Genomic DNA, 22440 nt, shown 5'->3' on the forward strand with positions numbered 1-22440 from the left:
TCTTCTTTGGATTCACTCTTCTAACAACCCTCTGCCATAGCCGATTATTCCTTGGAGGCTGATAGCATATTTGAGGCTTTGACTCCTCTCTAGGACCTTTTTTTGCTTAGTTCCAAACTCAGCTCAGCACTAGTGGTAGGCTTACCAGTTTCCCTACTTTAACCACAAATTATGTGGCTAGATACAGGAAATCAGTGGGTGAAGTTCTACAATTTGTGCTATGACAATTGCATTAGATAATGCTAATGGTCACTTCTAATCTTGAATATGTATGAACTTAAAATTAAAAACACTGGTTTGAAATGAAAGCTTAAAAGCTACTAGTACAACTAGTACATATGGTACAGGACAATCTTTTCTAACAAACAAAAAAAATCACACAGCAAAGTAATAGGAATAGTAAAGGAATAAAGAAAGGGCTTTTTTTGTTTTTATGGTTAACTCTTAATTTTTCAAAACTATTCTATAAATGTCTTATGTTACCTAAGTTTTGGTTCCATGCTGAAAAAAACCTGCCCAAATTATGTACTACATTTGCAGAATTGAACAATACTAATGTTGTTCTCTCACACTTTATTTGATAAAATCATGCACTGTGTAACAGTACAAAGCACATGGAGAATTATATCACTTGTGTATACCACAGAAGAAGCCTGCAGAGGTAGACCTAACAGAATCAGATCGAGTTGTAAAAAAATCAGACTGAGCTGTGGGTTGCTGCACGAGAATTAAGAGATACTTAGTGACTGTTTATCATTTGGATTCCTTTCATGAAAGGATCAAGCCAATCAAATACATTCTTAGGAAATCTGTGCTTTCTGATAAGTAATGGTAAGTACCAGAAGTGTCAGAGGATGACCCTTTCTTAGGTATACAATTTCCAAGTATTTTTACAGATAGTCTGGAATGTAGGTGTAAAATGACCACTATGTGTTACGTTTCTGTATTATTTTCTATTATTTACTTAGAAATATGTACATGGATTAGTTATTGTGATGTATGCTTTGTTAAAACACTTGGGAGGTATAAGTTATAACCCTAAGACTGTCAAATACACATACACACCCTCATTTAAGATGGCACTTTGGTACAGATGTGAATTTTAGCACAAGAGAACAAAAGCTTTTTAATATATTTATGTTTTTAAGGGAATATAGAAAAGTCCCTGTTCTGCAAAAGAATGCAAAGGGTTTGGGTTTTTTTATTCAGAGAACGCCAAGAAGAGATGATAGTTAAGATGTGTTATCAGAATCATAAAATGCACATAAAAAAACCTTGGGGAAAAAATCAGTTACAATTAGATTATTTCTATAGATACTTCACAAGGCTTCATTCTTCCAAAATGTTAAGAACATCAAGAGGTAGGAGTGTTTTACAGAAGAGAATTATCACCTTAAATTCACATTTGATTTAAAAATGACATTTTTTCCACTTCCAACGGTGTATGCTCTTTTAAGATGTATATCTACATATATTTTAATCTAAACTGCCCAATACAATTGTTGTATGAAGAGCAAGATGAAGAACAAGTCTTGTGCACAAATATAATAAGCTAATTTTGGAAGCAGACAAGGAGACTTTCTTTTCCTCCACTCTCAATAACTGCTCTCATACAGCCTAACAAGCATGATGATGCTGGTACCTTCCCAACAGTAAGGTAAGAGGGAGAATGGAAACCATGAGATTATCAAGGGAGGAAGAGAAAACTGAACAGGGGAACCAGGAGTTCAGAATAGAAACAGCTAGAGCGAGGTTCAATCAATCTATGGCCTGTGGGTGGGATACAGCTCCATGGAGTCAGAAGGGTTTCAGCTGCAAGGGGCTTCATCCGTGCTGCACTGCAGCCAGGTAGTAGCCAGGTCTTAGCACTGGTCAGGCTTTGGCTTGAGTGATATCATTCCAGTCCATCACTGGAAAAAAATGCTGCTAACGCCAAGATAGAGGGACTACCACCGTGGTATCAGAGTTTCAAATTTCTAGCTGGTTTTCCATTAGCATGTGGATAAAAAAATTCCACCACCGTGTGAACAGAAGAAAAAAAAAAAATCACTTTTACAAAATGTATAAAGGAGCTAGCTTTTAAAATTGTAAGCAATTTAAATTTAATATTCTACTTTTTTTTTAACGCATATTATTATATACAAAAACAAACCATATGGGAGAGTTGAACATTTGTTTTCATAGAATGATCTAGTAGTGAGGAATCTGAAAACTGATAGCTTAAATGTATTCAAACTTTCATAAAGAAAACAAGCAATACCTGTTTTATTTGAGGTAACAGCATTATTATAAGGAATTCAACACTATGCATTTTGCTTTCCCTTCCCTTCTTAAAAGAAAAAAAAAAAAAATATCACAAGCTCTCCATTCTAGCCTTTAAGCTGTAAGAACAGCAAATTACAAATCAAGCCAAGGCATTCTATTTACCAACCTCTCCCCTTACAGTTACACAAATACCGGAAAAACCTATGTTTTAAGAAAAAAAAATTCTTAGAAAAATACCTTCAATTTTCTTAACTTTTCCACACTTGAAGACGTATATAAACAAATTGGAAAGGCCGGAGGAAGAAATACATGAATAAAGTAGTCAAAGGGGAAAAAAAAATAAAGGGCATTCAAGATAAACTGGAAGAACTAGGATTATTTAGTTTGTAGAAGAGAAGACAAAGGAGGAATTTGATTTAAAAAAAAAAAATCTATCTTAAAGAGGATGTAAATCAATTGTTTTCTATGTCCACTGGGGACAGAACAAGCAGCAATGGACTTAAACAGCAACAACAAAGATTTACCATATTTACCCAAATACAAGATGATCCTGAAGGTAAGATGACCCCCCATAATTAGATTCTGCACACAGAAAATTTATAAATTTATTATAATTTTCCATGCACAGAATCTAATTGTTAGAGGATCATCTTAAAATTTGCCCCCACCCCCACTGTTGGGGGGGGGGGGGAAGGGGAGGGAGAAAGAGGTGATGAGGGGGCAGTCTTGCATCAGGGAAGGCAGGGGGCAGGTGGTATGGAGGCAGTGGGGCAGGCAGTGAGAGGCAGGCAGCTTGCCCCTGGCTGTCTGCCCCTCCCCCACTTATCCCACATTGTGCCTGTCCTCCCCCACCGCCTCAGGTTGCCCCAAATCCCCCTTCCCCTGCTTCCCCACTCTTCTCCAAGCTGTTTCTGCCACCTGCAGCCTCAGGTTCCCACTGCTGCTACGGGCTGGAACAACAGTACCAGCTCTGCACCTCTACTATAGAGTGGGGCAGGAACCATGCTTTGGGTCCCAGGCTGCAGCAGAGATGGAGCTGCCAGAGCAGAGCAAAGGTAAGAAGAGAGAGGGAGAAGTGGTTTGTCAGGGGGGAAGGGGCAGAGTGTGGAGTTCGAGGCCCCAGAGTGAAGGAGGGAGTGGGGCAAAGAGAGGCAGGGGCAGGGTGTGGGACAGTTGGAACCCAGGAGGCTTATCCAGGGATGCAAGGAGGCTCTTGCCACTGCACACTCCCCTGGGGCAGGCACAGGGGGCACACATCCCCTGGATCTGCAAATAGGGTGGAGGCAGGCTGGGGTCTGCACCCTGCTGCTAGTGCCCCAGTAGCAGCACAATGCCATGTGGCTCCTGTGTGCTGGCTGCGTCTGCCTGCCCAGTGGTGGGAGGCACATGGCACTGTGCCGCTGCTGGGGTACTAGGAGTAGGGTGTGAAGCACAGCCCACAGCAGCAGCAGCCCACCTCCACCCTGTGCACAGATAGGGGGGCACGTATCCCCTGTGCCTGCCCCAGGGGTGCAGGCAGCAGCAGGAGCCCCTCTGCATCTCTGGACCAGCTGCCCAGGCAGCAAACATCCCATGACCCACCTCAGGACCCCGTTCACCACCCCCTGCGGGGGCCTCAATCTGCCCCTCCCCATGCCCTTTCCCTCCCCAACGCCCTTTCCTGTCCACACATTTACTTGCTGGGCACTGCTCCACACGGCAGGGCTGGGCTGGGATGAGTTCCTGGCCGCCTGCAGGCTCCAGCTGTTTATCTGTCTGTGCACACCCTTTCCCCCACTGCAGCTGCCTAGAGCCTGCTCCTGGGCTGCCTGTGTTTGAGGGGACTAAGCCCCGTTAGTCCAAGCCTTTCACCACCTATGAAAAGTGTTCAACATTGTTCTTTGTTTATACTGGCAGAATTGTAATGATCGGCTTCAGCTGAGAGATTTTTAAACCACCAGAAATTTATTCAAGATCTGTATTTCTTTTTGTCAACTTTACCTTTTCAGCAAAGATCTCTCTGGGACAGAACTTCTATGTATTCTGATTCTAGAATAAGCAGCTAAAATGGATCACTCTTAAAACCTGCTTTTCTGCCATATGTAAAGTGTAAAATATAGAGATTTCCTCGATATAAAAATTACAACTGACAGAAAACGAACTGTGAGTAAAAACAGAAGTTTACAGTTTCCAAAGAACTTATCTGAAAAAGAATGTTTGATAGGGACAGTAAAAAGTTTAAGTTTAATCTAAGATTAATATATCGTTTAAGTTTTCTACTTAATTTTTACAAGGGTGTAGGTTGTAGCCATGTTGGTCTAAGGACATAGGCAGACAAGGTTGAGTTAATCCAATATCTTTTTTGGATACCTTAGAACCTTTCGTTTAGACAAAGAACCTTATCTACTTAATTTTTAAGTCATGGAAGAGAAATAAACATGTACTCTAGATATATTTTGAATGTACTGTAAAAAGGCAGGCAAATAAAAGTAGATTACATACACTTGTATCTGTACACGTTAACATTGGGGGAAGATAGCTGCAATTCTTCCATATTGCAGAACAAACTCTGCAGATTGATGACTCTCTCTTCACATATTTTATTCAGCAAGTTTGAAAATCATTTTAGAATTATTCCAAGTATATTTCAATAGCATTACAGAAAAACACATCGACTAAAGCTTACAGTATTTAACGTGTTAATTTACTAAGTTAACCTGTGTTGCATTTTGCACAAACTCAAATTTATTTTATGGGCTCTATTCTGAAATCTTCTACCTGTAGAAGTTGCACTGAAGCCAGTAAGAAATGTGTGTAGTAAGCTTGTAGAATGCTTATTTCTAAATACCCAGATATTAGAAGAAGGAAAAAAAGGTCCTGGTTTATAACTGCTTCATAGTTATTCTAATTCAGACTTACAGAAAATAATAAAGAATGATTTGTCAAACCCCTTCCTTTACTTTCCAGAGACAAGTCCAGTCAGATTCATCTTCAGGGATGTTGAAGGTTTTGCTATTAAGCAGTTTGGGGCCTTTGTAGAAAGGGTGCTGCCTCTTGCTTCCATTTCTCTTCAGGATAGCATGGTATTTGGAAAGGTACCTGGAGCCAGGAATATTTTCTCACTACAATGGGAGTAGATCTAGTCCTTGCTACCAAGCCCACTGCTACTTAAAATGAGCCCTAACCCAGAAACCTCAACTTCCTGATATTCTCTTGATAGTTTAATCTGCCACATTAGAAACCTTTATCCTAATTATATTTTGGGAATAGTCCTTGATAACTGGCTACTCACACATCAGTACTTGGTGGTCAGAAGAATTTTTGACCAGGAAGGTCTAACTTCTTTGAGTCACTCTCCAAAAGTGTTCTTAAATGACCCTGCTGCTACCATCTTTCCTGAATACTTTGCACAACCAGAAATCCAGGAATTCGATACCGATAAGGATATCCAAACCCCCTTGCTGGAATTTGCTACCTCCTCTCAGCTCTCTCACAGGCAATAAAAATGCTTTTGGTGTATGCCAAAATGTTATGAAAGGTTTGCATAGAGTGTCTCCTTAGCAAGCATTTCTAGTCTTCCAGGTTTTGCTGTACAAGAAGCATCCATGACTTTGTGTTTATCTTGTATGCTTCAAGTGGGCTGTCAAGGGCGTTCAGTATCCTCTTGAATAAAATCTTGAGGACACTAAATTCATCCAGTAAAACCACAAACAGGGGTTTAGCCATGTTAGTCTGAAGTCAGGCAGAGGGCAGGTAACACCTTAGAGACTAGCTAGGAGATGATATCAGCAAACCCATGGACAACTGAGGCCACTACCACGGTCTTGGTTATGGGAAGGGACACTAATATTCAACAAATCTGATCTTGCATACACTGGAGAGTATATGCGCCAGACTCAGCAAAAATGGAGGGTTCATAAACACAGATTAGGAAAAAAAACAAAACAAAACCCAAAAACCAGCCACCCATACAGTTCTCACATGCAAAGAATGTCATTAGTGAAATACATAGATGGCTCCCCATCCTTAATGGAAGGTCACAGAGAAGAGTATGTAACTATATCAAGACTTGGCTAAAAAGCTTTCAGCAGATCACTAGCAACTGCTCTTAACATATTAAAGGCCCATACTTTGGGAACCACCGCCTGAAACACTAAATCGAGACAAACCATTTCATTATGGGATGGTGACACTTGCCATTAACCAGAGCCATATTCCAACCAATGGTGACATACTCCACAATTCCATGAAATATTTCAACTTTAATAACATCCTTCAGTCAACTGTGTTCCAATTACTACATTGTTAATTATAGTGAGTTCTATGCACCTTTTAAGAGCTATAAGCAAAGTTTACCTGTATAAACAGTCCATGTAGTCTGCTCCTTGACTATATTCTTCCCAGTATCTATGATACATAACCAGTACTTGTTCTTCAGAGTCCAAAACTCTCTATGAAGGAAAAAAAAAATACATCACATCACATGTGTTTACTTTAAAACATTATAGAGAAGATTGTACAAATGCATATTCAGTACCTTATAAAGTTTGATAGGCTACACTAATCAATTTTACTCTGATTTCCAAGAGCCACAAGTTTTATAGATTGTCTCAATCCATCTTTAAATAGTTACAATTAAGGTAAAAACTAAACAAGACTATTAAACAGCACTATTCAATGGCATGCCTTTTCTGTTGCTGTGTAGAAGTGTTCCTCTTCTGTGGCTGTCTACAGAAAACAAGCTAAGAAACTATGAATTTCTGATAAGGCCATCGTTATATTGGAATATTGTTAGGGAGAGGGCCATCCACAGTAAAGCAAGTATGAATACAGAATTTTCATTCATAATGCTTCAATTATTATCTATAAGCATAGCAGTAATAGCTCTAAACAAATGCATAACATGAGATGAGACAAAATAGTCAATATAGCACCAGTGGCAATATTGCATTTGCATAATTAACTTGTAGAATTCAGTGCCACACAATGATTTGGAGGTCTATAGTATAACCAGATTCAAAGAACAACTAGTCAAATGTATAGAAGGTAAGTCCATCAGGGGCAATTAAACACAACACTCAGATATCCTGAGACTGAAGTCATATCCCTAGATCTATGACTACTGGTAACTGCACTGGCAGGTGCCAAGCGATTCATCAAGTATCTTTCTTTTACTCTTCCTTTAAAACATGGCTGTCCAACTTATGAGTGGTCAAGGCCAACAGCATGCAAGTCCCTTGCTGTGCACCTCTCCAGAAGTGAGGAGGGAGTGGGTAGAGTTAACTGGAGACTCCAAAGGCACTAGCCACAGCCACCTGAGCGATGGGGGGGAAACCAGCACCCTGGTCAAAGCCCAAGGACAGTGAATTGGATGGTCCTGTTCTAAACCATTATTACTTGCAACTGTTTGTTCAACTAACCCTTCAAAGGAAGGGAAGCCTCACTGGAAATGGCATGAAAACCTTTAATTTCACTGATACATTAGGAATACTGAATACCAAACAGACTTGAAGAATAGAAAACTTAAGGGATTAAAAGTTTATCACTGCTATAAAATAATGAAATGTTAGTAATGTTTTGGAGACAAGACTCAGACAAATTTTGAAACAATTTTATCTAACCTTTCATCAGTCCCTTGTGGACCAGAGTAAGATTTTACTCCTTCCTACTCTTGTCTTCTTTCTCCCATTCTTTCCATGTTCCTGCCTTATTTGCTCTTCTGTTTAATCTTTACTTCATTAGCACTCTGTCATTTTGTAGCTACATAGCTAATCAACACATACCAGAGCAAAATCCAGATAGGTCTACCAAGCAGGAATGAAACTGCCCACAACTACAAATATATATATTTTTCTGTACTCATTAAGATAATTTGACCCAGAACCAGCAGTACTGAAACACACTATACTTGCATATATTTACAATGTGAATTCTTAAATACTGGACAACAGATACTTTGGTAACTGCACTGCTGGTTAGAACTTTCCCCATGTATATTTATGATTTGGCTCTCTTTTTTCCTATTGTCCCGTCTTTGAAAACAGTAATCTTTAGAAAAATGTAAGAGAGAGCAATAGAAGATTCTTTTGAAACATTTATTTTGGGTAATTTACATTTAGCTGGCTAAAAGGAAGATGGTAATAAACTATTCTGAGTTTTAAATACTAAAATATTTTGGTTATAAGCATTTAACCCAAACATAAGAGTGTGTAAAATGCTCTTTTGCCAAACACGAAACATACAAAGAAATGCGTACTTTGAACCTTGAAATCTATAATCAACTATACATAAATTTGCAGAATCTCTTATATGCAGTGCCAAGACACACTTAACTTTTTGAACACGTAAAGTTACCTTGTGCAAAAGGTGTACATGATTTTCCAAAAAAATTTTTGTTTCGGTATAAAGTCTCTCTCCAAGAGGTTCAGGATATGCCACACACAAAGCGTAAATGTCTCTGGGTTTGAAGTCAAGGTTTGTAAGTTTTCACATTTAACAAATTTCAGGTGCTGAAAATCTGAAGTTATACTGAAAGATTTCTTTTTAAAGTAAAAATAAAGCATAAAATAATATATTTTAGACAGAAAATTTGTTGTTTTATTTTGCTGTGTTGCCAGGCTTGCTGTCACTCGCCCTTGATTTAACGTAACTTCTTGGAACAATAAGAACTAAACCACCCTTAAAAGAAACTTGTATAAAGTTAGGAGTCAAAGCATACCTTTAGACACAAATGATTTTTAAAAAAATACAGTTTCCAACAACAAATATTGAAATCACTAAGAATATTTAGGAAGTCAGAACTTTTGAAAATTTGTACCCTTTATTAGTGTTTAATATATTTTATTTTCAAAGTTTTAGATATTAGCTTTACTAATGGCAAAAATGTCCTAAGAAAACAAGCAAGCTCATTTTTATGCAAGTAAGTTGTCACCAGCATAGTAAGAAATACCATAACATATGTGTTTATATAATCCTATCAAACAAAACATTATTAAAGGGTCCTGTAACAGTTGAAGACAGATTTTTGAGCATGTTTAACCTTGCTCTACACAAAAAGAACACAACTTCTGAATTTAGTGGCTTAAAAAAAGGTAAAAGCTAGATGAAAGGTAAATTAAAATTTACAGAGATGCCCAATATTTTACTTAGACAGGGGCTGTACATTTTTCTTTCAATCACTAAGCTTAGGTTTTGTTCTCAAACAGAAAATTAGCTTTTTACTCTAAAAGATTTTCCCTTCAATATGAAAAACTTAATTCCACCCTCTCCATACTTGTAACAAACATGAAACTTGGACTGTTAAGATCTTTTAGGAGCTTATAGTTAAAAACACAAAGAGCATCAACTTTAGCTAAAGGATTGTTCAATTAAGGGTGGCTCCAAAGCAAGCATAAAGCATTTAATTGGTAAAGGCTAGGGGGAATTTTTTTTTTTTTTTTTTTTTTTTTTAAAACAGCCCATCACTTTGGCAAAGAAAAAAGATAATTATTTCAATAAGATTTTAGGTACTTAGCACTTCAAAAAAAGTCCCCAAAACCAACAGGTCATGAAGATTCATTTTGATAAACCATAACACGTTCCAGAATGGGTATGTAATCAACCAGTCTAGAAATCCAGGTGTTGTCATCTTCATGGCTGCTGTTCCCACCTCACTGTGGGGGTCAGCTGCTTGGCTCAAGCTGACTTTTAGTCTGATTGGCATTTTCTTATTGCTGATTACCCAACATCTAACAGCCCTTTCAAAGAAAGCTTCCTTCACTGCTTACAGTAATGCCTAGGGCCTTTAACTTTTCTATGTGAAAAGATATTGGCTCTTAGTCTCCATTTGAACACTCCCCTTTCTACTCCTGCTACTCAGCATCACTTCTATTCTGACTGCTTGCTTTCCACTGCCCATATTGGAAGTTTTCCTGCTCCCTTGTCAATGCCTGTTGGAGCTTTGGCACTACATCCAGCCACAAAGCTCCTTCATATGTTGTTTTTCCCTTGCATGTTGTTTTGACTCATTACATCTAATGGGACATGAAGCTGATCCCTGATGAAGTCCAACCCCTACTGGGAAAGCTTCTATCCCTTTCTAAAGATGACCTGCAGCTCACTATGATGAAGGGTTAAATAGTTAGAATTATGGAATCACTTGCTGAGAACTGCACCATCAGGAGCCAAAGTTTCCAGGTGAGGTATCTTCTTGAGCATGAAACAAAATAGATGGGCTTAGCAAGGACCCTGAAAACAGCTGGCCCAAGGCAGGGCAACAAAATCCTTGCTGTCTTGCAAGTGGGTTGGCTGGGACCCCTGCCAACAACTACTTTAGGTATTGCAATCAAGAACAGTTACAGTTGATAGCTCACTTTACACCATTAAAAACATCAACATTTTCAAAAGAAAAGTTTCTTATTCTAGACTCATTTGCAAGTGAAAGAAGAGTTGAAATAGTTGGCAACTAGCACCCCAAAGAAAAGCAACAGCTATATATCTAACCATATATGGAGTAATCAATTCACATGTTATCTAAGGGAGGATTTTCCTCACTACACAAAGAAATGAAGTATTACATTAGAAACTTGACAGTATAATTTTATCTATCATTTGTTAATACTGTAGTGTTTCCACAACAACGTTTCATAGGGACAACCAGCTAAATAACCAAGCTATTGACTGTTCCAAGACCTTGCAAATTTGAGATTTGTTTAAGAATTAAGTTATGTGGGCTGCCCCAGCTCCCAGCTCTATAAAAAAAGAGCCCTGCACTCATCAGCTGCTGCCTCCGGCTTCTGGGAGCTTGTGGCAGAGCCCCCTATACAGCATGAGACAGTGGGGGCAACGGGGAATCACCCCCTGCCTGGCAGGAGCAGGTGACTGCAGGGCTTCTTTAAAAAAGAGCTGGGGCAGGCAGGCCAGCCATGGGGGGTGAGGCTGGGAAAGTGGGTAGGGGTGGAGGGTTCATGGCAGAGCCCCCCACACAGCAGGGATCACCCCCTGCCTGGCAGCAGGCAGTGAGCGGGGTTTGTTTTGGTTTTATTTGGGGGGGGGGGGGTTGTTTTTTTTAAAGAGCTGAAAGCTGGGGCCAGGAAAGCGGGCAAGGGATGGGGGCTCATGGCAGTCCCCCATGTAGTGCAGAGCAGCAGCAGCAGCAGCGATTGCCCCCCCCCCTCACAGCAGCTGGCAAGCGCTGAGCTCTTAAAAAAAAAAAAAAAGAGCCAGGAGCTAGGGTGGGGGGGGGCAGCCATTGACATGGCTGGGAGAGCGGGTGGCCAAATCTCTGAATTAGATTCGGCCGAATTGATTCGGGATAGTGATCTGAATCACCGAATCAAATCACTGTCCTCTGAATAGGCCAAATGTGAATCGAATACTAGCCGCTTCGCACAGGTCTAAACCCGCCCCTGTCCAAATAAAGCCTTTTCTAAGGAGAGAAGATACCTTAGCTTTTTACTGAAATTTAAGTTCCAAGTATGTGAACCTATCTCAGATTCTAGTTTTAGAAAAATCAGAAAAGTGGAGATAACAGCTGGGTGGGCTAGAGGGCTTGCTCTCCTGTGTCCATAGGCGAGGTAGCAGCAATGGGTGGGGTGGGTTAGAGCTTTAAGGTTTTCTAAGCTGCCGTGAATCTTTTCTGGATAGGGCGAGACAAATTTAAAAAATAAGATCAGACTGAATGCAGAGGTTGGAATAGTGACAGGTACTGGTTCACTGTCAACTACTCCATACTACTGGTACCAGTCTAGAGCAATTAATAGCTTTGAGAGGTCTGAACCTGATCTAAGGGTAAAATAAATAAATAAATTAATTAAGCATGTGAGGAGATGGCTAACTGCGATTAGCAACTTCTCACTTTTGTCCATAAAAAGTATGTCTGCAATGATTTTTGAAAAACAGAGCTTTACTTTCAGCTCAGTGTGTCGTCCCCCCTGCCCCATGAAGCACATGCTCTGAAAAGGCATTGTGTTAGTTGGACCCAGCTCACTCAGCATCTGTATAGATTGTGGGATTCAGCGGGGCTTTTTTGGCTGCCCCCTCTGACCCCTGGTCCATGCAAAGTTTAAAACCAAATAGTCAGGCACTGGCAGCATTTCTAAAGCAAGTAGCAGTGAGGGAGTTGCTTGACTTCATTGGTCATTATAATCTTCCCGATTCATTTGTTCTACAAGTGTTAATGACCTTCTGTCCTTTTCAGAGGTCTTGGTATTCCACTAATCAAGTTATTTTCTTCTGCAGTTCTGTTGTGTTAGCTGCTCAGTCATGTAGCTCCTACTTCACAGCCCTGCAGAAGGTTTGTAATTTTAGCTGAAAATACTGATCCAAGTGTGTGGAATTAATATACTTATAGTAAAGCATCTAGTTTCTTTTTATCTGGAGAAAAATGATGTTGTATTGTATGCAATAGACCACACGATCTGCACCCCCTTTTCAAAATCTTATATCTGCCCATGAATGGGACCCTTCGTTTTTGGCAAAAACTGAGCTCACTCATTTTCCTGTGAAGCAGAAGAGACATATTACCAGCAGAAATTCATCTAAAGAAAACATTTGCCCTCCATAAACTCACAATAAAAATATAGATAATTCATAGACACATTAACCCCCAGAAGTTGGGAAGGAAAACTTAGTAAGTTATGCCCGAGTGATGAGTCATTATTTATTTCTTCTCCTTTGCTTCATAAACATGCATTGCAGAACTTGACCATATCCTTGAAGTCTATGTACCCTGAACTTTCAGGAAGTGGAAATGAAGCCTCTTTCGTGCAAGGACTTATCTTGAACAGTGAAAGCCAGCTGTCCTTTCATTTCATACCCAACTCTGACAGTTGGCCAAGGTCAAATAAGCTGAGGTACAACAGACATGCATCATCACAGATAAGAGCCCTGAAGGCAAGAGCACAGAGAGAACTAAGTCACACAACTGTTCCAACAACTGCTACTTGAAATGGCAGAGCCAGCTGTGGTAAATTAATCTGCCTTTAGATGAAGATGACACAGAAAGGGTGAATGAATATTTCCATTAAAATGATGGGGGGGGAGGGGAAAGGAATGCCATTTCTGCCCCTAGATTATTTGTATCAGAGGTAAAAAGTGTCAAATTAAAGTAAGCACACTAGCAATGGTCTTTGAACTGATGCTCACCATCAGAGAGAAGCAATTCTGGAGAGCTCCTGGGAGAAAAGTCCACTGCAACTACCCAGTAAGAGAACACATCCCAACATAAAGATTAAAGTTTGAGAGACAAGGGTATGACGACAAATGCCAAGGGTCCAAATTGTGCTAGTATAAATATAACTGCACATTTAAGCCAGAATTTAACCCAAATAGGAAAAAATATCATTTAAATCAAGACTTCCAGATTTACGGTCTAGGGCAGAATCCTTTGTGAAATGTCAGAAAGGGGAGTAGGAGCTTCTGGTGGCATTTCATTCTACTCTGGAACAAGTTATTTGCAGCATCCTTTTTTCTGGTGTCTATAAGTCAATTTGGCTGATGGAAGAAACCACTATGTAGTTTTGGGTAGTAGTTTCCTAGTGGAAACAGTTTCCTGGAATTCAGGAAATGCAATATGAATCCTCTGACTGGAATTTTAAGAGGGGAAAAACACCCTAAAATTCCACACAGTTAATCAACTTGATTCTACCATTGCAAATGCAGCTTTAAAAAAATAAGCCTAATCATACCTGATGAACATACAGGTAACATTTGAACTGTTGTTAAAAAAACACCACCACAACTTTGCCTCCAATTCTTCGATACACTAGTTTTGTAAATTAAATAGATGATATCCACAACAGCTACTTTACAGTAACAAGCTTTGAAGACCTACAGAGAAGCATTTCTATGATAACATTTCACAGCAAAAGAAACATTAGAAACACTTTGTTTCTACAGAGGAAGTCTGAAGGTCAAAAGGCAGCTAGAGTCATGCTTTAAATAAAGTGACATATCTGCTGGAAAAGAGCAGTTGAAACAATCTTAGCACTACGCTGTTGGTGTTCCAAGCACATTGATATTATACAGCCTTAAAGATAGGAAGTATTCTAACAAAAACTATTATTGTTCAAACTATTTTTCAATTAATGAAAAAGAAATTATAACCTAGAAATTAAAAACCAACCAACCTACGTCTCTTAGAGCAGGCAGAACAATTAACAACAGAAGGGAGACTTGCCCGTAAAGAGCACTTGGTTACCTAACCAGTCCCAACTGCTGCAACACTGCAAACAAAGGAACTACTTAGGCAAGAATCACAGCACTTACTTTTTCCGTAGCAATGTAGTTACTGAACTAACTTCATATTCAGTAAACTATACAAAATTTAAAAGCTATTTTTCTATTGCTTAGCACTACTGCAGATAATAAGTCTATATTAAAATAGGTAATAAAAACACTCAGCTGAATTACACCATAATTGGAAAATAAACTAAATGCTGAATGCATTTACCATCTAAGTTTTAAAAAACTAGTCCTGTATTTCAACTCTTTCCATTACCATGTCTATTAGAAGGCAAAAATAAATTAAAAAAATGGGAACGGAGTGAGGAAATGATGCATCTATTTTAAAAAACAAGTGGAATAAGGATGAAGTACCTAGTAACTAAAGTCTACACTAGTTTAAAAATGTCTTATTCCAAACCACATTAAAGTTTAAATATGCAAAATGTTTGCAGTTGTAGAATGCACAAAAGCACTTTTAAGACTAGGTTTCAAAGCAAGTGCCATTATGTGAATGGAAGTATTAAATGTTTTTCTTCAAAACTTTTTAAAAAGCTGTAACACCAGCTGCACACACAAAAAGATAACCAACAACTTTGAAAAAGTCATTGAATCCCCATTGAGCAACTTGTGTTGAAATGGGTAGTGTTACAGCAGCAGTTTTCCAACTATGGGGCATGCCCCCCTAGCAGGGTATGAAGGAACCCTGGGGGGCACCATGTGCAAGGCATATTTTACTATTACTATCATCGTCATCATTATATAACAAGACCATGGTTCCAGGCTGGTCAGAGCAGCACCAGCATACAAATTGGGCACACATGAATCTCCCAATGGAGAGAAATACTTGGCTCTGCCATGGGAGCTGTGTGTTCTGCATCCTTTCTGCAGGGAGCAGGACAAAGCTTCAGGGTAAAGAGCAATTAAAATACATTGCAAGAAGGAGCACCCCCACTTCTCCCCCTCCCAAGCAAGCCCAGGCCACACAATACAATGAGACCTTAGCTCTGCAGCAAATGAGATAAATTATTTTCCTTTGAAAAAAATGCCTGGCAGAAGTGCTGAGAAGCCTGAGTAGGCTCATGAATCAACACACGGCTGCCCCAGTTCAGCTGCTCATTATAACAGGAATCACTTATGTATGGCAGCGTAGGGTAGAGATTTCCCTCATTGTTGGGAGAAACACTTCTCCGGAGAAAGGATTAAGTGGAAGAATGACCTGTAGGGTTGGAAAACAACAGCTCACTGCACAGGCTCTCATAAAAATTTATGGAGACTGTTGGGTAGTGCTCTCTGGGCTCTAAGTTTCCTGATCCTATTCATTTCTGGTTATTTCTGCTGCAGCCATACAGAACTTCACACAAGTACTGCATCTGTTAAAAGTACCATTCAAGACTGGAATTGGAGGACAACGTCAGTGTCAGTTTCAAAAATCTCTCCACAAATTGATCAGCTGCCTGCAGAGAAACAGGCACACGCTTCACATTAAAGTGGTAAGTACAGTATCTGTGAATTTGAAACTTACAGATGTAGGCAATTTAATTAGGTAATTTAAGTTTTGTTAGGTCTCTTAAGTTTATGAAAGCATATTTGGCATGTCTGTTTTTGTCGGGGGGGGGGGGGGAGGAGGAAGGGGGAAACGGACGCGGACAGACGACATGATACACAAACAAAATTCCAAGGGGGGCTGAGCTCAAACGTTTGAAAACCGCTGTGTTAAAAGTAAAGTAATGTTGTAGCCATGATGGTCCAGAGATTGAGAGATACAAGGATTAACATGGTCCAGTAACAGATACCAGCTTTGTGGCTAGGACAGTTAGACAAGTTTCCAAATGCAAGACATTCTTCCTCAGGGCTGAGAAGGGTAGCAAGCACAGTGAATTGTCACTGTTTTTAACTGCTGTGCTTGGTTCTCTGGACCCAAGGAAGAATGTCTTGCATTTCAAAGCTTGTCTAACTTTATCCTGTCCACACAGTTGATGGGATAGGCTGATAAAGTAAAACATAATAAATAAATAAAACCACCACTTGTCAGAAAAACTCAGATTGCTTGCAAATACTTAAGGCAACAGTAAAAATTCACCCATTTCTTCCACCATCATGCAGCTATATTTTAATGCATGGACTCTTTAAGAAGTGCGTTAATAGGCAGAGGTGAACCCTTCAGAAGACAAGATATTAAAGCAGGTTGGACTTAAAGCATAATGAAAAAGCTTACTTTAAGCATTATTTCCAAAACTCTCAAAAAGTACCAGTTTTATGTTGTAAAAGGGGAACTAAAGAAACAAAAACAAATACATCAGAAGCTATGTTTAAGGAAAAAAAAAGATTTTTCCTTGGCTGTTGTAAAAGAATAAGAATGCAATGGCAGAAAAGTGGAGGTAGCTTTTCAATAAAGTGAGTTCCCTCACCCTAAAGTGAAGATCAGTAGTCAAGACAGCGATTTAAGTATTAAGGATTGTATTTAAGTGCTACCAAAGATACTTGGAGCAAAGAAGAGCCACTCATCTACTTCAGTGTACAATAGTCAGTTCTTATTTCCATCAGGACATTTAGTTGTTCATGAACAGGTTGGATGTAGAATAGTTTAACCACAAGTGGAGTCAAAATTTGTTAAAAGTGAACTTATGAACAGAACAGATGCCTGTATGAAGGGGAAAGAGTCAAATGTACTACGATTTCTCTTGCTGAAACTAAGGTAAAAAGGCCAGGATTTGTTATTTCCACTTCTATGAAACAAACGTAGGCAAAAACACACCATTTGTACAAAACAAAGCTTCTTTCACTCCAAGCCTATGGAGTCTACTGTTAGTTTCAGTGAACTTAGATCAGGCCTACAAAACTGTTGGATAATGCCAGGTCCATCTTGTACTAATTACATTCACATGTGAAACCATCAAGTCAGCTTTTTAAAGGATACGAAAAACGGTCATTCCACGTTGCTCTTTCAACGTAATCCAACATAACAACAGCTTTAATTGTTGTTAAAAGTTTATTCCATGTTTCATCAAAGTCCACTACTCGTGGTTTCAGGGACATCGTGGGGCTTTAGTGTTAATCTGTAGAAAAAAAAATAAGTGTTAGTCTCAATTTGAAACAATTAAGAGAAAGTGATAAAATGCTCATTTCAAGGATTTTTAAGAGTTAAACAGTAGAATCTCATCCACGTAGATAGTTAATCTTTCAAGAAGCAGATAGTGATTTTTCTCTCAACACCAGCTTGAAGTTCCTTTTAAAGGACTGATCAGGTACCCTATAGTGATATTGTGCCTAAAGCATACTTGATTCAGTTCAAAGATTCAATTCAAATTATTACTGTAACCTCAAGATTGCAAACGGTCATAGTTTATGAAGACTAAAGTTAAAAGATTCCCCAAGATGACAGACTGGTAGCTCTACCAAATTGCAGCAAGTATCTTACGTTACATACTTCATAAATAAAAGATGGTTCATGCCTCAAGCATCTTACAGTATCTTATGTGCAAGTACATCACCATAACCTATAATGGACCATATAGTCAAGACACAGCATTTATGCCTTGTATCTCTGTCCTATATCCAACCCAGACCACCAAAACACATTGTGGAAATTTATCAGAAAATAAGCTCTAAACGTCTGTTCTTTGCCCTGATGATGAAAGTTTCATATTTTTGTCTGCCAAAAAACAAAACAAAAGACTACTCTCCAGGGCTATAAGTGCTTGGAATTAGAAATGTTAGAGAGAGAAAAGGTTGATTCCAAGCAAAACAAAGATCCAGGGCTTAAAAAATGTCAACTGACAAAAAATGCTGTATTAAAAAAATCACAGCAGTGGTCCAACTAGTTTACATCTTGCATCTGGTAGGAAAAAAGAAACATCAGAGGAAGGGAAACAAGCCTTGCACAGACAATTACAGGACTAACCTTCTTTGCCCATATCCTTTCTGGTAAGTGATTTTGGTTTATGATTTTCAAACGCTGACACACAGTCCCTACCATCGGATGTTAATTTGGGCAAATTCTACCTGTTAAGACTGAGATGACAACATTTGTCAGCTCAGATAGATAGATCAGGTAGAGACAGTTAGCCCAGTTAGTTTGAAGTTAAGCAGAAGCCAGGGTAGATATACACCTTACAGACTAATCCAATTAGATGAAGTGAGCCTCAGCTCACAAAAGCTTGTACTATATGGCTGATTACAGACATTTAAAACAAACTAACAAACAAACAACTCCACCACCAATAAACCCCATTAATCTGACCTGGCTCCATAGGGTCTGTATAGATTGGGCGCTTCAGCAGTGCTTTTTGGTGCCTTATATAAAGTTGATTCGATTAGCTATTAGATAAAAGTGCCATAAAAGCCCCACTAAAGCTCCTGATCTACACAGACGTTGGGAGAGCTGGTTCCAACTAATGCAGTGCCTCTTCTTGGCATGTGAAAGACTTGGTACAGGAGCATACTGAATTTAAAGTGCCTTATTTATTTTTTTAACACCAGTAAGCAGCCTTTATCTACCTACCCATTTTGGTCTATAAGATGAACTGGGTGCCTAACACTTCTTGCTGTACTTCAGTTACCTCATTTTCACATCTTCAAGAGTTAGGAACCCTTCATGTTGAAGGATTCCTAGGACACGTGAATTACATAGCAACTGCCTGCATCTTCTATACCAGGGCTGTCCAACTAGCAGCCCACAGGTCATATCCAGCCCCTGATGGGTGAAGAGCTTCAAGGACCAGTCAAAACAGTCAATGGGCATTTCTAGGTGTTCATTAATGTGTTGTAATTACAGCACATTAAGTTTAGTACCTGTAATAGCAGCTACAGTACTTGATGTACTGTAATTGGCGCTACTGCGCATTAGCGCAGATAAACACTGTGTGATCCTTAGTCCACTGGACTAATCTACTGTGCATTAACACATTTTTGCCAGCCATGCTAATGTGCAGCAGAATTAGTCCAATGGGTATTAAGCATCTTGTGTGGATGCACCCAATTCACATTAAAGGATAAGACAATACATTACTCTGTTCTCTGAAGAATTTGGAACTCTAGGAGGAAGCAGAGGAGGAGGAAAAAGAAAGAAGGGAGGACCAGCATTTACCTATTCTTCAGCAGGTGCCACACCACAGTACATCCAATTCTGACACTGCCTGTGTATACAACATTGTCTAATAGTTATGAACTCTGCATAAAAAGGACTATAAAGAATAAAGCCTATTCAGGTGCACAGAGTTAGATTCCGGTGTGTATATTGCAAAACTGCACTGTTAAGACCCATGCTAGAGCAAGAATTCCTACACACACCAAAATGCTTAATTCAGACAACAGTGCCAGCTCAATGGCTTCACAAAAGGCCATCCTTTATTATATATTATGATTCTAAAGTAAAGCATTTGGGTTTCAGAACACTGAAGCCTCAAAAGAATGACTGAAAATACTATCTAGGAGACCTTCACTGCCCTGTTTGTAAGAAAAATAGCCTCCTTTCTCAAAGGGTGAGAAGTATACTTATGAAAGCTAGTCAACTATTTTGTCTACAAGGGGTATTTGCCCAGCAATATTTCGGAATTTGCCAAACACGTGTTAGCACACTTGGCTACACTACAAGCAACATCTGTCTGCATCATCTAGATAGTTACTCTCCTGTGGACACATTCTGCAGGTGTCTGTGACTGAAACCAATATAGAAGAACTCGTATTTGCATCCAGGTGGTTCACACCAGGTTACCAAATTAAGTATAAGATACTCATCTAGTTGCTGTGGCTTTTACTTCAAAAAGTCATTGCTCTTCCACTCACCTGGAGTTCATAAGCAGTCCTGCACAGCTGATCAAAGAAGCAGTGCTCTTTTAACTCAAAGTAACAGCCAAGAGCTGGAGCATCTCACAGATCCCATGTAGTTGTTCCCTATGGTTGTATGTACTCCTGGCTAGTTTGCAAATCCTATCTTCAATGGGTTAAGGTGTCCTAACTCTGCAAATACAGGTTCTGATGCCTCCTACTTGACATTTTATATTTCTACAGTTATCTCACACAGATTGCTGAAGGGTTCCTAGGTCACATGAATTCTAATATTATAAAAGCTTAAGTGTTTGTCTGGTCTGTCTGGCTTTATTCGCACTCTGACTGGCTGACAGAAACAGCCAACCAGAGTGCTCCAAACATGGGGGAACACTACCATGACCCCGAGGCTGCACCGAGGACTGAGCAGAGGGTGGGGGTGCTGGCATCAGCAGCACCCCCAGTCATGCTTGATGGGCAACTGGCTAGTTACATAACAACTGTCTAACTTATACCAGGGCTGTCCAACCGCCAGTCCACAGCCTACATCCAGCCTCTGATGGGTTAACATGCAGCCCCCAAGCTCTTGCCCAGCTGCCACTCACCCCCTCTCCCCCCCACCAAAGGAATCTGCTCCTGTGACAGCCAGGGCCCCCAGGTTTCCCTTCCCTCCTCCAGTTCCTGCCTCTGCTCCTGGGGCCAAGGCAGCAGGCAGACACTGTATCTGCAAAGAGCCAGGTTGTCCACACTTCAAGAGGGACTGTGTACTAGGACTCAAGAGCTCACAGCTGCTATGCAAGCAGCTTGAGCAACCCAAGTTTCCTTCACTGCATGGACAGCACAAGTGGCTCAGTTCTCCCCTTGCTGCACAGGCAGAGGGAATCCCAGAGGTCTGCAGCTGGGGGAGGGAATGGGGATGGGACAGGGTGTTGGACAGCCCCATTTTATACAGTGTCAAAACTGAATCTGAGTCAGGGAAAGGGTTCTCTCAAAGCCACTATGACACTGATTGTTGTTTTTAAAAATGTGACTAGGTTAGATTTCTAGGCCTCGAGGCTCTGGTAAAGTTACGTTTGGCAGCAAAGCCTGACCATTTGCTTACTAAACCTACTAAGCACCAGATCTAAGAGTGGGAGTCTAGTACAAGTAGATCTCTATATATAAAAGCCAGCATTCTGCAGGTCTCAGATCAGAAAAAAAAGATTCATACTTAAGAGAAAACAAAGAAGGAACTTAAGAAATACATACAAATTATTTAGAGAAGACAGGCAGAGCATTCCTGTTCATTTTCTCACACTAAGAACAAAAATGCAAGTGGTTTGAACCAGCAAGTTTTGAACCAACAATTAAGTTACTTAAGCAGTAGTCCATAAAACTCTGCAATAGGAGAAAGTTTGATTCATAAAGGGAGCTTGACATTTTCATGAAGGAGAACATCAAGTTACATTGGGATACAAAGCCTGAAGTGTTTGGAAAAAACAAACCCCCATGTTTCAGGCCATTACCAATCTTCCAATAAGAGATTAAAGAAACTTCTTGTACAGGAAAGTTGTCCCATAACTGCTTATTTTGGAGACTTTTTACATCTTTTGGACAATGATGGAGACATTATTAAACTAAATACACCTCAGATCTGATCAGTTTCAGCATCATCTTTCTTCCAAAAATGAAAGCTAGTCATAAAAAAATAAAACAGGAATTGTTTGCATGTGGAAACTGATTATACTTGTCTAATTTAAGCTCTGATACAAGAGTCTGACGTAGAGTTGAAAAGAAAAAGTTCTAAAAAGGTGAACTAAGTGTAAACCAAAGCAAAAGTTTCTTCCAATGACTAGAAGAAACTGGCTCCAGAGCCAGGAAGACAGGTACCACTGTTCAGAAGGTTACCAAGTATCAAGTATTAGGAATTAGGAGGTCTGTGGGAAATTGCTGCTCCTTCTATGGAGGAGCAAAACAACTCAGCAAAGTAAGCTTTTATCACACCCCAGAGGATTTATCTAGGATTTTCTTGTCTTTGTTTGTTTTGTTTTTGAAGTGACACAAAATAGGAAAGAGGTAACAAGCAATTTAGAGGGACAAGAAGGGACAAAGACTGACAATAAAACCAGAGAAGACTGTATCACCATTATGCCTACATGACACATAAAAATAGCCCTATTATGCTGAACAAACACTGCACACACAAGAATAGTCCTGTCTGGAGACTATGCAAGACAGGGGTGAGCA

At 39.7% G+C, this 22440-nt stretch overlaps 1 protein-coding gene across 4 annotated transcripts in view; it reads right to left on the minus strand.

Moving 5' to 3' along the window:
- The window catches only part of CUL2 (cullin 2), an 81270-nt gene that overhangs the window by 56568 nt on the left and 2262 nt on the right, over positions 1 to 22440 (minus strand). For all 4 annotated transcript variants that reach the window (XM_006259466.4, XM_059729156.1, XM_019498503.2 and 1 more), the window contains exons 2-4: positions 17366 to 17504; positions 8599 to 8701; positions 6601 to 6695 (exon numbers count right to left, since the gene is read on the minus strand). In XM_006259466.4, the coding sequence (XP_006259528.1) occupies positions 6601 to 6695; positions 8599 to 8701; positions 17366 to 17484 (317 nt within the window). In that variant the 5' untranslated portion in view covers positions 17485 to 17504. The remainder of the gene's footprint in view (positions 1 to 6600; positions 6696 to 8598; positions 8702 to 17365; positions 17505 to 22440) is intronic.

This window comes from Alligator mississippiensis, chromosome 5 (genome assembly GCF_030867095.1).
Source record: "Alligator mississippiensis isolate rAllMis1 chromosome 5, rAllMis1, whole genome shotgun sequence".
In the NCBI taxonomy this organism is placed as follows: Eukaryota; Metazoa; Chordata; order Crocodylia; family Alligatoridae; genus Alligator; species Alligator mississippiensis.